Here is a 17,787-nt window from a genome sequence, read left to right as displayed (position 1 = left end):
AATAGATAGATATGTTTCTTTATTAGCCACACAGGGGGGACAAAATACAAGGTAGAGCTTTTCTTTTTCGGGAGAAGAAAAAATAAAAATAAAAAATAAAAATAAAAAATAAAAAGGGGGTAGGTTTTCGATCAAAAGGGGTCGTAAAAAGATAGATAGATAGATAAATAAAGGAGTGCAGACATGGTTTTGGGGTTAAGAAGCTCACTTTGCAACCATGATGTTTTAGGTTCAATCCCACTGCATGGCACCTCGGGCAAATGTCTTCTATGATAGCCCCAGGCCAACCCATGCCTTATAAGTGAATTTGGTTGCTGGAAACTGTGTGGAAGCCTTTCGTGAGTGTGTGTGTGTGTCTTTGTGTTTGTCCCCACTATTGCTTGACAACTGGTGTTGGTTTCTTTACACCACTGTGACTTAGCAGTTCAGCAAAAACAACTGATTGAGAGGAATAAGTACTGAACAAAACAACTAAGATTCCCTCACCCACTCATCCCCAAGGTGGTGCTCCAGCATTGCCACAGTCCAATGAGTGAAACGAGTAAAAGGTAAATAAGAATAAGCTTTAAATATCATCATCATCATCGTTTAACGTCCGTTTTCCATGCTAGCACAGGTTGGACGATTCGACCGGGGTCTGGGAAGCCAGGAGGCTGCACCAGGCTCCAGTCTGATCTAACAGTGTTTCTACAGCTGGTTGCCCTTCCTAAAGCCAACCACTCCGCCAACCATTTCTGATACAGAAATCTATTTTTTGGTATGTTAACCATTTCAAGTTACCTAAAGCTGCTAGAAAAAGAGAGAGAGAAAGAAAGAGAGAGGAAGAGAGAACGAAACAGAGAGAGAGAAAAGAACCCCTTGCTCTTACCGACTACATCAGATTCCTACTCTCCTCATAACCAAACAGTTTGTCCAAATTTACAGACTTTTCCAAAGAGTCCCAAGAAATCTGCATACACAGCGCTAGTTTCTGATCCAGCTGGTTTTGTCTGTGAGGTTCTTACTACAAGGGTTTGGAGCCTGGATAGTTTTTCATTTTTTTTATCGTTTATTTGTTTCAGTCATTGGGCTGCGGCCATGCTGGGGCACTCCATTGAAGGGGTTTAGTCGACCTCATTATATATTGTTTGGTTTGGTTTGGTTTTTGTTTCAATCTGCTGCTTATTTTATCAGGCTCTTTTGGCCAGACCACTAAGCTAAAGGGATGTAAACAAACCAACATTGGTTGTCAAGCAGTGGCGGGGCACAAACACAAACACACAAGCACACACACACAGCACATATACAAACAAAGCACATATGCATGCACATACACAAGCACACACACAAGTACGCATACACATACACACACACCCACACATACATTCACACAAGCGCATACACACATACATTCACACACTCATACACGCACATATACACACACACACGTACACACACAAGCACACACACCACATATGCATGCATACATGCATCCACACAAACACATACACACATATATTCACACACTCATACATGCACGTATACACACACACATACATACATACATACACACACAAGCACACACGTACACACACAAGCACACACACATGCACACACACCACACATGCATGCACACAAGCGCATACACACATACATTCACACACTCATACATGCACGTATACACACACATACATATGCGCGCACACACACACACATGCAATGCGCTCCCACAGCATTTCTGTCAACCAAATTTACAAATTCACTTACAAAACATTGGTGAATCTGGAGCTCTAAAATAAAAAAAAACATTAGCCCAACATGCCATCAGGTGAAATTGAACTTGGAACCACGATTGCAAACTGAGCTTCCGAACCACTATTTTTTTTATTTACTTCTTTTTCTTTTCTTTTCTTTTCTTGCATAATTTACAATAGGTCCAATACTGGAAGAAGCGCAATGCATGTGACTGATGATCCCACAACAAGACCTCTGACACTGGGTAAAGCTGGAAGAGAGGACACCAATACCAAATGTTTGCAACAGGGTGACCAACTCTGCTAAAGTGCAACCAAGGGCCAGGGTGATGAATTAAGCTCACCACACCACACAAACGACCAAATCAACTTCCTGTCAATGAGCAACACAAAAGAACTGAAGAGGACACAGAAAGTGAAGAAACAAAGTATTCGGTTCCACCTACCTGCAATGGGTTATTGTGGCTGCTTTTGGTAATCCAGTTGTCCCAGATGTGTATATAAACATTAGTTTATCTGTATTAGAAGGTGAAATAGAGAGGGAGAAAATAATTAAAAACGACAACAGATTAGCCCCCCCAATGAAGAGTAAATACTTTACATGTAGTTGTAGTAGTAGTAGTAGTAGTAGTAGTAGTAGTAATCCTTTCTATTGAAGGCACAAGGATTGAAATTTGTGGGGAGGGGTCAACCTTGGTGGAATTTGAACTCAGAGCGTAGCAACAGGAGAATTACTGCAAAGCATTTTGCCCATTTTGCTAATGATTCTGCCAGCTCGCCACCTGGAATTGGGGGGGGGGGGGACATAAGTCAATTACATCAACCCCAGTGTTTCACTGGTACTTAATTTATCAACTCTGAAAAGATGAAAGGCAAAGTCAATCTTTGTGGAATTTGAACACAGGACATAAAGATGGACGGACGAAATGCTGCTAAGCATTTTGCCTGGCATGCTAACGATTCTGCCAGCACGCTGCCTTAATAATAATAATAATAATAATAATAATAATGATAATCCTTTCTACTAAAGGCACAAGGCCTGAAATTTTGGGGGAGGGGACTAGTCGATTACATCAATCCCACTGTTTCACTGGTACTCTATCGACTGCGAAAGGATGAAAGGCAAAGTCAACCTTGGTGGAATTTGAACTCAGAGCGTAGCAACAGGAGAATTACTGCAAAGCATTTTGCTCAGCATGCTAATGATTCTGCCAGCTCGTCACCTGGAATTGGGGGGGGGGGATGGAGGGCATAAGTCGATTACATAAACTTCAGTGCTCAACAGGTACTTATTTTATCAATCCCAACAGGATGAAGGGCAAAGTCAAACTCAGAACGCAAGGATGGACGATATGCTGCTAACCGTTTTGCCTGGCATGCCAACAACTCTGCCAGCTTGCTGTCATAATAATAATAACAATAATAATAATAATAATAATCTTTTTACTGTAGGCACAAGGCCTGAAATTTTTGGGGAGCAGGTAGGTCAATTATATCGACCCCAGTGCTTCACTGGTACTTAATTTATCAACCCCAAAAGGATGGAAACCAAAGTCAATGGAATTTGAACTCAGAATGTAGCAATGGGGGAAATACCGCTAAGCATTTTGCCCAGTGTGCTAACGATTCTGCCAGCTCATTGCCTTAATAATAATAATAATAATAATGATAATAATAATAATGATAATAATAAATGCCCTAATGCAGTACTAGGCAGTGGCTCTCATGGCTTCTATCATGTACATTGTTTTGCCTAGGTATAAAATATGGGCTACAGCAAATATTCTGCTCAATACCACAGATTTGCTTGTCAGTTGTTTGATCTTAACCAGTTGATTATGTCCCTTAGTGGCTGACGATATGTGCATCTCTGATCACGAGCAGAAGTAGTGGGGGAGCATCATAGCCATGTGTTGAGAGGGATTCTTAGCAGTTCGGCAAAAGAGACCGATAGAATAAGTACTAGGCTTGAAAAGAATAAGTCCTCTGGGGTCGATTTGCTTGACTAAAGGCGGTGCTCCAGCATGGCCACAGTCAAATGACTGAAACAAGTAACAGAGTAAAAGAGAGTATATATATATATATATATATTATATATATATATATATATATATATATATATATAAAGTATAACAGGGAAATTAGTTACCTTTAAAATTTGAGATGCTGGGTGGAGCTTTCGTGCTCTCCTTCTCCAAGACTTGATCGAGGCTGACAGCACTGATTGAGTTGCTGACAGAACCACAGTAATAGAAAATAGTTTTACTGTCGAGGTTTGGCACAATTTCTTCAAGAGCTGCAACAACAACAATAAAACAATTACAATCAACAGACAAAAGTAGATTTAGCTGTATATCAACGATAGTATACCAGATATGAATACTTCTTTCTAATTTTGGTAAAAGGCCAGCAAGTTTGAGTGAGGAAGGAGGAATTCCAACCATGTTTTGTGATTCACTACTGCAACAGCTCCTTTATAGGATCCAGTGACTAAAAAAAACATTGGGAGGAACCATATCTGCTTTCGGCCCCTACTCCTCTACTGCTCTCAACATGGAGGCCCCCACCTCTTTTGGAGGTGTCTTCAGCTCTGGTGTTGTGTACATTATTTCTTCCTTCTTTGGGTCCAGTAGCTAAAGACATCATTGGGAGAAACCTCGTCTGGTTTCGGCCCCTACACCTCTACCGTTTTCAACAAGGTGGCCCCCACCTATTTCGGAGGTGTCTTTAACTCTGGTGTTGTGTACGTTATTTCTTTCTCTTTTGGATCCAGTAGCTAAAGACATCATCGGGAGGAACAACGTCCAGTTTCAGCCCCTACTCCTCAACCATTTTTCAATGTGATGGGTCCCCACCCCACTCTTTTCGGGGGTGCCTTCCGCTCTGGTGCTAAGTGTGTTTTTTTTCTTTCTCCTTTTTCCTTTAGCTTTTTGTTCTTTGGTTCCTTCAATGCAGTGTCAACGAATATCACGGGCGAATGACCATCCTGACCATCCTGTACAAGGACGAAATAAATTACACCAACCCCAGAGCTTAACTCGTACTTATTTCATTGACCCAAGAAAGATGAAAAGCAAAGTTGACCACGCCAGAATCTGAACTCAGAATGTAATGAATCAAGAGAAATACCACAAAGTAAGGTATACTTGCCATCTCAATATGGCTAACCACTAAGGGTGGGTTTTACTGTAGCTTGTAGCCCCAGGAGATCATCATCTCCAGCTGGCTTTAGGCACACTTACTGTGCCCTTATGATATTTGAAAATACCATAAGTGCACAGAAAGTGTGCCTAAAGCCAGCTGGAGACGATGATCTCCTGGGGCTACAAGCTACAGTAACACCCACCCTTAGTGGTTAGCCATATTGAGATGGCAAGTATACCTCACATTGTCGTGCAGTTACTGTTTATATCTCGTTCAGAGATTTATTATTACCATAAAGTATTTTTACCAAAACTCGTGCTGCACACGAAGCTTTGTCAGTGAACAGGTCACGGTCTCAAAGCAACGAAAATATTTTGACAAATTAAACTTAAATGTTGAAGTGAATCTAATGGTTTTTGTGTGTTTCTTAAATGGCTTATAAACACCTTCCACGCTGCAATTGTTATATATATATCACCGTGATCACCGTGACCGACCAGGCTATCAGATGTTGCTACACATTGCTGGTCACAATGCGCTTCGCATTGTTTTAGCCTTCAAATGACGCCACCCCGCTGGCTAAGCGAGCAGGCCAACAGAAGAAAGGGAGAGAGAAAGTTGTGGCGAAAGAGTACAGCAGGGATCGCCACCACCCCCTACCGGAGCCTCGTGGAGCTTTAGGTGTTTTCGCTCAATAAACACTCACAACACCCGGACTAGGAATCGAAACCGCGATCCTACAACCATGAGTCCGCTGCCCTAACCGCTGGGCCATTGCGCCTCCACATATATATATATATATATATATAAGAGAAAGACAGTCAGATAGAATTAACAAAAGATGTACATTTTATTGATAATGTTTTGGGCCGTTCTACTTCTGAACTTAGGTCAGAGTATTTATCGAAGGGTCAGAAATGAGGTTTTTCTTTTGTTCCCTCCAACCCCACCACCACCCTGTAATCAAGAATAAACAGATAAGAAATCAGGGCAAATAGCAAGATTGAGAGGCAACTATTTACACAGTTTATACTGTAAAGCAGCTACGTTGTTATCTCTTATCAGATGGTTTAGTATCTTTAATCAGGTGAGTTAGTAGGCGTAGCCTGCAAAATGACCTGATACAATATACATGTATAAGCATATATGAGTGTGTGTGTAAGCAGGGCTGTGCAGTTGAGAGGCTTGCTTCCTACCTACATGGTTCCAGGTTCAGTCCCACTGCATGACACCTTGGGCAACTGCCTTCTGCAATGACCTCAGGCTGACCTGAGCCTTGTTAATGGATTTGGTAGATGGAAACTGAAAGAAGCCCGCAGTATCCAAACTTTGTTTCAGGGTAAGTTGTGTGTCTGCGGAGCACATTCACCACTTATGGCTACCAGGCATCATGAATGCAAAGTATCACTATATATATATATATATATATGTGTGGATAAAATGTGTACAGAAAACAAAAGACAGGTATATATAGGTGTTCAGAAGTGCAAGGTAAACGTAAACCTACAAGCATGAAGGTAAAATTTCAGCCTTTCAGAAGAAAGTAGACATCACAAATAAATGAGAGGTTTTTCTTTCTGAAGCCAGAAAAAGAGATTAAACTTTCTAGTTTCGGTATTTGTTAGTACCTCATCAGAGATCAATTATTCTCATTTTCCTTGTCACACAAACACAAACATTGTGGTCACTTGGTCTCTGTTTAATGATGCAATGCGTTGAATCCTTTTATGTCAAGAGTTGACTTTGACAATTGTAAAATAGATGTGGATAAAGTGACAGGTTAGAATTTCATGTGTAGCCAATTTCTTTTGGCACCATTTGAGCGTGATTGTTACCAGTGTCGCCTTACTGGCACTCGAGCCCTGTGCTAGTAGGGTATCAAGAGCACCATCCAAGCGTGATCGTTGCCAGAGCGGCTATCTGGCCTCTGTGCCAGTGGCATGTAAAAGACACCATTCGAGCGTGATCGTTAGTAGCATCACCTTACTGGCACCTGTGCTGGTGGCATGTGTAAAAAGATTCGAGCGAGGTCGTTGCCAGTACCGCCTGACTGGCCCCATGCCAGTGACACGTAAAAGCACCCACTACACTCTCGGAGTGGTTGGCGTTAGGAAGGGCATCCAGCTGTAGAAACTCTGCCAGATCAAGATTGAAGCCTGGTGCAGCCAACTGGTTTGCCAGCCCTCAGTCATTCATCCAACCCATGCTAGCATGGAAAGCGGACGTTAAACAATGATGATGATGATGATGATAACCACATTATAACCACAAACCCAGCAAGCCAAGTGAAATCTGTGGTTGTTGTCAATGTCACGTAACTTGGCACGTAAAAAGCACCTTTCAAGCGTTGGGCCTCACAGAGGCAGTGAGGCTGATGCTGGTGTCAAGTAACTAACACCCATGCCGGTGGTATGCAAAAAGCACCTTCCTTATGCTGGGCCTCACAGACGCAATAACAAATGATGTGCTTGAGAAGAAGACCCATCAAGCTAAGTGAAATCATAGTTGTGGCAGCGAAGTGTGAGAGGACAGATCTGGTCAGTTTGAAAATAAAACAGGGAGATTATTTTGGCTAGATACAGCCAGTTTAAATGCTAAAGGGTTAAAATAAATCTTCCTTCAAAATTTCAATGTTAATTTATGTTCCAAACACCAGCTGAATAGATAACAACAAAGTCATTTTACTAAATTCTTCAATTTTTTTTACCAAAACTAAGCACCTATTACACTCGCAGAGTGGTTGGTGTTAGGATGGGCATCCAGCCATAAAAACCATGCTAAATCAGACTGGAGTCTGATGCAGCCTTTCAGCTTACCAGCCCTGGTCAGAATGTCCAACCCATGCCAGCATGGTCAATGGATGTTAAGTGATGATGATGATGACACTATTATGATAGCTGCATTTTAATGTATAGCCGAATAATGTGATGCAAAGGTAACGAAAAATACAACAATAAAACAAGGTAAAAAAACAAAAAAAGCAGAATTGGTATTAGTTTGAGTTTCAGGAACTGGAAACTTGCACCATATATGATGTGAAGGTACATGGTCTAGTGGTTATGGTGTTACTCTCATGGTTGCTAGAGCGTGGGTTTGATTCCCAGACAGGGCGGCGTGTTGCGTTCATGAGCAAAACACTTCATTGTTGTTCTGCATGTGGGAGACAGAACTGTTAGAATGTCGGAAGAAATGCTTTATGGTTTATTTTCCAGCTCTCTACATTCTGAGTTCAAATCCCACCTGCCTGGTGAGGGCAGCAGGAAACCACTCCCGTGTTCACCTCAATATAATCATGGTAACCAAAGTTCCAGTAATCTGCTGAATGGCAGTAAGGGGAAGTACAGACCCTCCCAGGTCATATAAAGTGTGTTGGAGAAAGTACACAAGCACAGGACCTACCCAAGAGCAGGCAGTGATTAGACTAGACCAGGGGTGGTAAACCTGGTCAACTTTTATCAAATGAATTTGTTTGAACAAACATTTTAAATATCTTATCAAAAGGTTATAATGAAAAGTAAAAAAGAAAGATATTACTGTTTTTGCAACGAAAATATTTTATGTTGAATCAATGATCATTCATTCATTATTGTAATAATAACATGAGAAAGCAATTCTGTCAGAATACAAGTGGCCCTTGAAAAACTTTCTGTGATTAAAGTGGCCCGCAACGTAATTCAAGTTGGCCAGGCCTGGACTAGACCATGTATGATATAAACTCACATAGCCACACCAGTTTGATCCTTCATGCACTAAGCTCTCATCCTCTCAAGGATTACCTCACCACTAGATTTAAAAGTCTGAAAACAAGGTTGGGCATTTAGGACACACTTATGAAAATGCTTTTAACCCTTTCGATACCAACCCGGCTGAAACCGCCTCTGGCCCTGTAGTACAAATGTCTTGTTTTCATAAGTTTTGAATTAAAATCTTCCACCAAACCTTAGTCATAATTTATGTTCCTAACACTAGCTTAATGATAACTAAGTTATTTTACTAAATTCTTTGTTATATCTAAAATAATTGAAAGAAACACAGATTATCTGAATATAAATGCGGTAATGAAAGGGTTAAGAGGCAAAGGGTTAATACAAGACAACAAGTTAGATAATGGACACTCACACTTCAGTTTAATTAAATATTACAACACTTGCTCAACTCTATATATCTGTCTGTATGTCTTTGTTTTGCTGCATAATTATTTCTAGTCACCTTCATAAAAATCCATATATTAAATATGTTAATACCTAGCTTACTCGTATATTTGTATGTCTACCTGCCTGTCACACCTGCATATTTATTTTGTATTAAATGTGCCAACAATAACTTAGCTCTCTGTCTGTCTGTCCATCTATCTGTATCACTACAATTATTTCTAGTTACGTTTTTAATATAGACGACTGGAGCCTGGTACAGCTCTCCAAGCTTAGCAGTCCCAAACCATCTAATGCATGCTGACATGGAAAATGGACATTAAATGATGATGATGATGATGATGATATCTCTACATATAAACAGCAAAATGTGTGTGTGTGTGTGTGTGTGTGTGTGTGTGCATGTCCTTTATACAAATCCACAATTTTTCAGTCAGAGGGCTCGCACTTTCTATGGTCATTCAAAACCGTCCAAGGGTGGTCGTGCACATCTTTACATTTCCCCAGTCACCCTGCAAAGCCATTAAAAAAAATCAATAGAAGTGACTTTTGTGAATTTTCTATCCAAAACCCAATCAAAATGCCCGAAACTTGATACGCCAATTGAATGCCAGCTAGCTGATTGTGATTGGTTGGAGATTTGGACAGTACTTGCGTGTATGTGCGCACGCACGCAGCTATATATGCATGTACTAGCACTATGACCCGGCGTTGCTGGGTCATACTGCTAGTAGATTATATACATTAACCCCTTATCCATTCTGTATATAAGTGATACACAGGACATATTTTCCTGAAGTCTATGATACACATTCCCAATTTTTTTTTTCAATCACCAAAGAGTAACTTGGGTCTTGTGAAAGGAAAGCTTTATGACACTCAGGACACAAGAAAGAAGGGCTAGAAGTCTGAAGACAACCATGGATCCCTTTAAATCTTTGTCTGTCCTATATTTCACATGTGACACATGGGACATGTTTCCTTGGTGTCCATGCATCATATATAGTATACATTCTCAATTTTTTTTTTCAATCACCAGAGAATAACTTGGGTCCTATGGAAGGAAAGTTTTATGTGAACTCAGAACATATGAAAGAAGGGCTACCTAAAAAAGTCTGAAAACAAGCAGAGGACATTTTGGACAGACTTATGTTCTGTCTGCTCAAAGCATTTTCATATTTCCCTGGCATACATAAATCATACAAGATAACATTCTCATTTTCTTTCTATCATCAGAGTAAATTGGGGCTTATGAAAAGAAAGCTTTATGTTACTCAGAACATATGAAACAAGGGCCAACTAAAATCTGAAAATAAGCAAGGATGTTTAGGACAAACTTATGAAAATGCTTTGGGCAGGCATGGCCTGTATATTACATGTGATACACAGGGCATATATCCTGGTGTCCATGCATCATATCTGATATATATTGTTTTTCAATCACCAGAATACCTTGGGTCTTATGAAAGGAAAGCTGTATGTTACTCAGAACATGAAACAAGGGCTAACTGAAAAGTCTGATAAAAAGCTTGGGCATTTTGGACAGGCAGGGCATAGTTCCCTAGCATCCATGCATCGTATATGATACACAGTACCACTTTCTTTCAACTACCTGAGCAAATTGGGACTTATGAAAAGAAAACTCTATATTACTCAGAGTGTATGAAACAAGAGCTACCCAAAAGCCTGAAAACAAAGTTCAATATTTTGGGGCAGACTTGTGAAAGTGCTTTGGACATGTAAAGGGTTAATAAGAGATGGTTAATTAGATAATAGATAATCACAATTCAACTTCATTTGCTTTGATTAAACTCAAAGATAATGAGATTGGTAAAATAAACACTTCAGTTTTATCACTCAGCACGATAAAGTAGACAGAAATAGCTGCATTATTTGTTTCAAATCGAACAACTGGGTTACTGGGATATTTAATGATTTTTATTAACGAGGTATCAATGACAGAGCTTCTGTGATATCATTTGACCTGCTAGAAATAGAAGCAGAAAAATATTGAACAATGTAGTTCCTAGGCCCCGATATGTGTGCATGCGTGCGTGTGTGATTTACATTAACCCTTTAAGCACTCAGATTTCTCTGCCAAATATATTGCTTATTTAGCCACATTCATTTGAAATTATGTTGTTGCTTTGAGATTTCAGTGATGTGATTGCTTTGCTTTAGAGTAATGATCATCATCATTCATCATCATCAATCATTATCATCATCAATCATCACCATCATCTATCATCACCATCATCATCCATTGTCCATGCTGGCATGAGTTGGACGATTTGACCAGAGCTGGTAAGTTGAGGAGCTGCACTCGACTCCTGTCTAATTTCGCATGGTTTCTTATTTCTTTACTACCCACAAGGGGCCACACACAGAGGGGACAAACAAGGACAGACATAGGTATTAAGTCGATTACATTGACCCCAGTGCATAACTGGTACTTAATTTATCGACTCCGAAAGGATGAAAGGCAAAGTCGACCTCAGCAGAATTTAAACTCAGAACGTAAAGACAGACAAAATGCCTATTTCTTTACTACCCACAAGGAGCTAAACATAGAGGGGACAAACATGGACAGACATAGGTATTAAGTCGATTACATTGACCCCAGTGCATAACTGGTACTTAATTTATTGACCCCGAAAGGATGAAAGGCAAAGTCGACCTCGGCGGAATTTGAACTCACAATGTAACAGCAGCCGAAATACTGCTAAGCATTTCGCCCGACGTGCTAACGATTCTGCCAGCTCGCCGCCTTATTTGGCATGGTTTCTATGGCTAAATACCTTTCCTAATGCCAACCACTCTGAGAATGTAATGGGTGCATTTACATGCCACTAGTACAGGTGCCAGGTGCATGACCCCAGTACTTGCCATGATTACAATTTCACTTGGTTTGATGGGTCTTCTTTTCAGGCATGGCATAATGCCAAAGGTCTCGATCATCAGTCATTGCCTCTGTGAGACCCAAAGTTCAAAGATCATGCTTCACCACCTCGTCCCTTGTTTTCCTGGGTCTACCTCTACCACAGGTTCCCCCCACAGCTAGGAATCAGCAGTTCTTTACACAACTGTCCTCGTCCATGTACATCACATAACCATACCAGCGCAGTCAACTCTCTTGCACACCACAGCTGGTGTTTCATATACCCAAGTTTTCTCTAAAGATGCTTATACTCTGTCGTACATGCACACTGACATTGCACACCCAGCCAAGTGTGAGAGGACAGATCTGGTCAGTTTGAAAATAAAACAGGGAGATTATTTTGGCTAGATACAGCCAGTTTAAATGCTAAAGGGTTAAAATAAATCTTCCTTCAAAATTTCAATGTCAATTTATGTTCCAAACACCAGCTGAATAGATAACAACAAAGTCATTTTACTAAATTCTTCAATTTTTTTTTACCAAAACTAATTGAAGAACCAAGAACATGTTACAACAGAAATATGTTAACGAAGGATGGGTCGAAGTTCAAATTTAATTGCAGCACTGACAACATGTGACAACAGAAATATTGGTAACAAAATGGTCAAGTTCAAATTTAAAAGGGTACATTACCTTTCGCCAATTCAGATCCGCAAATAATTGCTTTGGGTTTTGCATCATTTATGCAGTGCAACAGGGAATATCCTCGCAGATTGAAATTAATCAGCGCTGTGATGATGCCAATTTTTGACAGACCAAGCCATATGCAAACATACTCAGGGCAGCTTTCCTTGAACAATGCCACAACGTCACCGGGGTGGTAGCCAGCTCGCAGGAAGTGATTGGCAACGGTATTAGAATAGTCCTCGACATTCTGGTAATTCCAGATTCTGTCTTCAATGCGAAATGCGATTTTGTTTGGATGGCTGTCTGCAACCTTCTTGAAGAGTGTACCGATTGTCTCACGGTTCTTTGTGTGTTGCTGAACTTTAAACCTTATTTTCAGGAGAGAATACAGAGACCTGTCACCAGTAGCAGCATTGTTGATGGGCGAGGAAAAGAGAGAAAAGAAAAGGAAAAAAATTTTAGTATGGAAACCAACAAACAAAAAAAAAAAAACTAAAAAAACAACAAAAGAAAAACAGCAGAAAAATATGCAAAAGGAAAAAAATGATTCATAGTAAAATGGCGAAAAGATACCAACATAAAAATGACATTGTGTATGTATGTATTAAAAATAGGTTTATACATGTGTGTGTATGTATATGTCTATATCTATATATATAAAAGTGAGGTTGTGTGGTGTCTGTCTCCTACGATTTAGATTCCTAACTACTCCCACATTTTGCGATGCAGTTTAACCAAAAGCGGGTATCTTATAGTCGTGATTCATATCGAGCCCTTCTGGGTATTAGCGCACGTCTACGATGAGTCTATGATTTAAAAAAAAATTTACCATAATTTTTCCGCATTTTTAATGCATTTTCGCTCGCTTTATATAAGGGAAGTAACTCTCTAAAAATGTATTATTAAATCTCAGAACGTAAAAAGCTACAGTACCCCCCCCCCTTTGTGGTTAGCCGTATTGAGATGGCTATTATACTTTACATCTCTAAAAATGCTTATATAGTTATTTCCCTTACAAACCTGAGCAACGCAGGGCGATACTGCTAGTATATATATATATATATATGCAGGGTGGCCCAAATGTAGGTTTACAGGTATCACGTAGGAAAAAGCTGCTAACACCAGCTTTACAATGCAAAAAAGAAAAAAAAGGAAATGTTAATTATTTTACTAATTAACTTGAGTTTCTGCAATTTTTTGCTGAACAACCACACAGATAATTTGTTTATAATGATCAAGTGTTTGTGTTGCACGTAAGCTCAAGCCCTCTATCAGATCGACATTGCCTGTACAGGTACACAGTGTATTACACATCAGGTGTCAAAGTAATTGCAGACCGATGTGAACTGATGTGTACTGTTGAAGAACACAATGCATTGCTTGCACCAAGTCAAGGAATTGAAACCACAATTTGGTGATCCTGAGTGCAACATCTTAACAACTAGGCCATCCACCTTCACACACACATACACACATGTCTAATTTTATGTTATGTTTCCTTGTCTTAACATCAAGTGATAGTTGTAAATGAGCATCCCTGTCATACAAGCAGTGTCACTCATCTCTAATATTCTCTGAAAATCTGCCTAATCACATAGAAATACTACCTTACTTGGAAACAGGTGAGGATGAGCAACAGGAAAGATGCCAGACCACAGAAAATCTGCCTCAACGAATTCTGTCTAACCCATGCAAGCATGGAAAAGTGGATGCTAAAATGATAACTAGATGTTTACCTATGAACTGATATGAATGAACTTATTCATCAGATTCATCAGATGAACCTCAAGTCATAGCATGCTGGTCATATCTTATCAATTAATCGGTGGAGATGGCTTGAATTGTTTTTCAAATATTGAGAGCTAAGTCTAATTTCTGATCTCTATGCTAACAATGTTACAAATCATCATCATCATCATCATTTAATGTCCATTTTCCATGCTGGCACTTGGGTTAAGCATTTGTATCTCTTTTGAATCATTGCCATCTTCCTCCTCTTCTTCCTCTATTTCTCCCCTCCTTCTCTCTTTCCCCCACCCCCTCTTCTTCGTCCTCAGCGTGCTAACGATTCTTATTTCTTTATTGCCCACAAGGGGCTAAACATAGAGGGAACAAACAAGGAGAGACAAAGGGATTAAGTTGATTACATCGACCCCAGTGCATAACTGGTACTTAATATATAGACCCCGAAGGGATGAAAGGCAAAGTTGACCTTGGCGGAATTTGAACTCAGAACATAAAGACAGACAAAATTCTGCTAATCATTTCACCCAGCATGCTAACGATTCTTATTTCTTTATTGCGCATAAGGGGCTAAACATAGAGGGGACAAACAAGGAGAGACAAAGGGATTAAGTTGATTACATCGACCCCAGTGCATAACTGGTACTTAATATATAGACACCGAAGGGATGAAAGGCAAAGTTGACCTTGGCGGAATTTAAACTCAGAACGTAAAGACAGACAAAATACCGCTAAGCATTTCACCCAGCGTGCTAATGATTCTGCCAGCTTGCTGCCTTTACACCAGCTTAATAATTAATTCTTTTATTGGCCACAAGGGCTGACAAACATGACTGGAAAACATAAAGGGACAAAACACGACGAAAGGTTACAAATGGTTTTGTCCATTTTTCGAAAGAAAAAAGTCCGTGTAAACAAGCTTTATAACAACGAAAAAAAAATCCAACAGTTTACAAAACTCCAATAGAGGAGACGCTTCGAAAAAAGAAAAGGTCTCACGTGGAAAAACCCATAAAAGCCACGGGAGCCAGGTCAAAAGTGGGGTAGAGAGCCCCTTTCTCCTTTTATAATACCTCTTTCAATTACAGGCGAAACCTCAGAATTGGTCCATTTATACAGGCCATTCTTGCACAATTCACCCACCTTTACACCAGCTTAATAATATAAGTTCCTTTACTAAATTCTTCGTTATTTTCAAAACTGACTGAAACAAAAGCTATGTATTTCAACAGGAATATGGTAACAAAGAGTTAATCTTTTTCCTCTGAATTTGTGTTATCTAGAGCGTGACCTTCTACACCTTGACTCAAGATTATGTTACAGCAAAATTCAATGATTTTTTTTTTGTGTCTAACTTATGATATTTAGAGTATGACTGACCTAGTTCTCCTGAACCCAAGATTAAGCCAGAGTGATAACAGGAGGGTCTGTCGATTTGAGTAGGATAAAATAATTCTATCAAACAAAAGCAAATGGAAAAATTTCAATATTTCACACAGAGCAAAATATTTACTCAGACAAACACAAATTCCAGTCATCATAATCCTATAAGCTTCATAATTTTATAAAAGCATTCCAACCTCGTTTACTACCACTGCTGTCACTACTGGACAAGGAATGTATAAGATCTACTTAAAACTATGCAAGTCCTTTCAACCGTAACCATTTTCAAGGTACAGTGCATATCTGAATACTTCATCAAAGGTGTCCCTTTACTATTCCTTTTTATAATGACAATGACAAACCACATCCACACACACACACACACAAGACTAATAATTTGTGAGGAAGAGGTAGAGTTTGGCTTGGCACTTCCAGTTACCCATAGTTCTAACAATAATAATAATTCATTTGTTTATTGGCCACAAGGGCTAACAAAAATCAAATAAAACATGTAAGGACAAAATACAGGACGAAAGTTACAAAAAGGGTTTTGTCCGTTTGCAAAAAACCGTGTAAAAATTCCAGAGATAACAACGAAAATATAACAATTAAAATTCCCAATAGGAGGAGGCGCTTCGAAAGGTTACTCATGGAAAAACCCATAAAAGCCACAGGAGCCTGGTCAAAAGTGGGGTAGAGAACCCCTTTCTCCTTTTATATTACCTTTTTTTTACAGGTGTATCCTCAGAATTGGTCCTTTCATACTGGCCATTCTTCTGACATTCACCCACCTTTCAATAAATATGCTAATAATAATAATAGACAAGACAAAGAGCACGATGTGATTGCAATAGATATTTTATTGGTTGAACAATATCTTGACAGCAAACCTGTCTTTGTCGAGTTCAAAATAAGAAGTGATAAAAATTAAAAATTATAGAAATTTAGATTTAAAGTATGGACAAAAGCAACCAGTGTCCACACATTGGTGGAATGACATCATCATCTATTGCAATCACATCATGCTCTTTTGTCTTGTCTGTTTACCTATGGGAAGAGTTACGTGAATCCTTTAATGATAATAATCATCATCATCATCGTTTAAAGTCCGCTTTACATGCTAGCATGGGTTGGACGATTTTGACTGAGGGCAGGCTCCAATCTTGATCTGGCAGAGTTTCTACAGTTGGATGACCTTCCTAATGCCAACCACCCCAAGAGTGTAGTGGGTGCTTTTTACATGCCACCGGCATAATAATAATAATCCTTCCTACTGTAGATACACGGTCCAAACTTTTGGTAGGGTGGGAACTAGTTGATTTAATCAACCCCAGTGCTTCACTGGTACTTAATTTCTCAACCCCAAAAGGATGGAAGGCAAAGTCAACCTCGACAGAATTTGAGCTCAGAATGTAAAGATGGACGAAATGCCGCTAAACATTTCACCTGGCATGCTAACGATTCTGCCAGCTCACCACCTAAACAAATAATAACAATAACGATAATAATGATAATATAATAATAATAATAATAATGATAATAATAATAATTCTGGTTTATTGGCCACAGGGGCTGACATAAATCAAAAAAATGTAAGGACAAACACAGGATGAAAAGAAATAAAGGGTTTTGCGAAAACGAAAAGTCCGTGTAAACATTCAAATAACAACAAAAAATATAACAAATAAAACTCCCAATAGGGGGAAGGTGCTTTGAAAGGTTACTCGTGGAAAAACCCATAAAAGCCACGGGAGCCTGGTCAAAAAGGGGTAGAGAGCCTCTTCTTTTATATTACCTTTTTTTTTTACAGGTGGAATTTGAACTCGGAACTTAAAGACAAACAAAATGCCACTAAGCATTTTAGCCCTATGTACTAACAATTCTGCCAGCTTGCTGCCTTAGTTAAAAGAATAATAAAAATGATAATAAAATACAACTTTGGCAGCATTTGGATTAATATGCCATACACAACTTACATTACACACACTAATATAACCGGACCCCATGGCAAAACCAACTGATGCAGTCCACTAACAGGAGGTGTCTAAACTCCCTTGACCACCCATAG

General features: G+C 39.4%; 1 protein-coding gene across 1 annotated transcript in view; it reads right to left on the bottom strand.

Moving 5' to 3' along the window:
* LOC115223174 (long-chain fatty acid transport protein 4) overlaps positions 1-17,787 on the bottom strand; it is a 78,730-nt gene that overhangs the window by 17,790 nt on the left and 43,153 nt on the right. The window contains exons 2-4 of the mRNA XM_029793618.2: positions 12,600-12,988; positions 3,883-4,029; positions 2,180-2,249 (exon numbers count right to left, since the gene is read on the bottom strand). Of these exons, the coding sequence (XP_029649478.1) occupies positions 2,180-2,249; positions 3,883-4,029; positions 12,600-12,988 (606 nt within the window). The remainder of the gene's footprint in view (positions 1-2,179; positions 2,250-3,882; positions 4,030-12,599; positions 12,989-17,787) is intronic.

Source organism: Octopus sinensis, linkage group LG22 (assembly GCF_006345805.1).
Source record: "Octopus sinensis linkage group LG22, ASM634580v1, whole genome shotgun sequence".
Taxonomy (NCBI): Eukaryota; Metazoa; Mollusca; class Cephalopoda; order Octopoda; family Octopodidae; genus Octopus; species Octopus sinensis.
The sequence above is the reverse complement of the archived record's forward strand: the minus strand, read 5'-3'. Positions and strand labels throughout refer to the sequence as shown.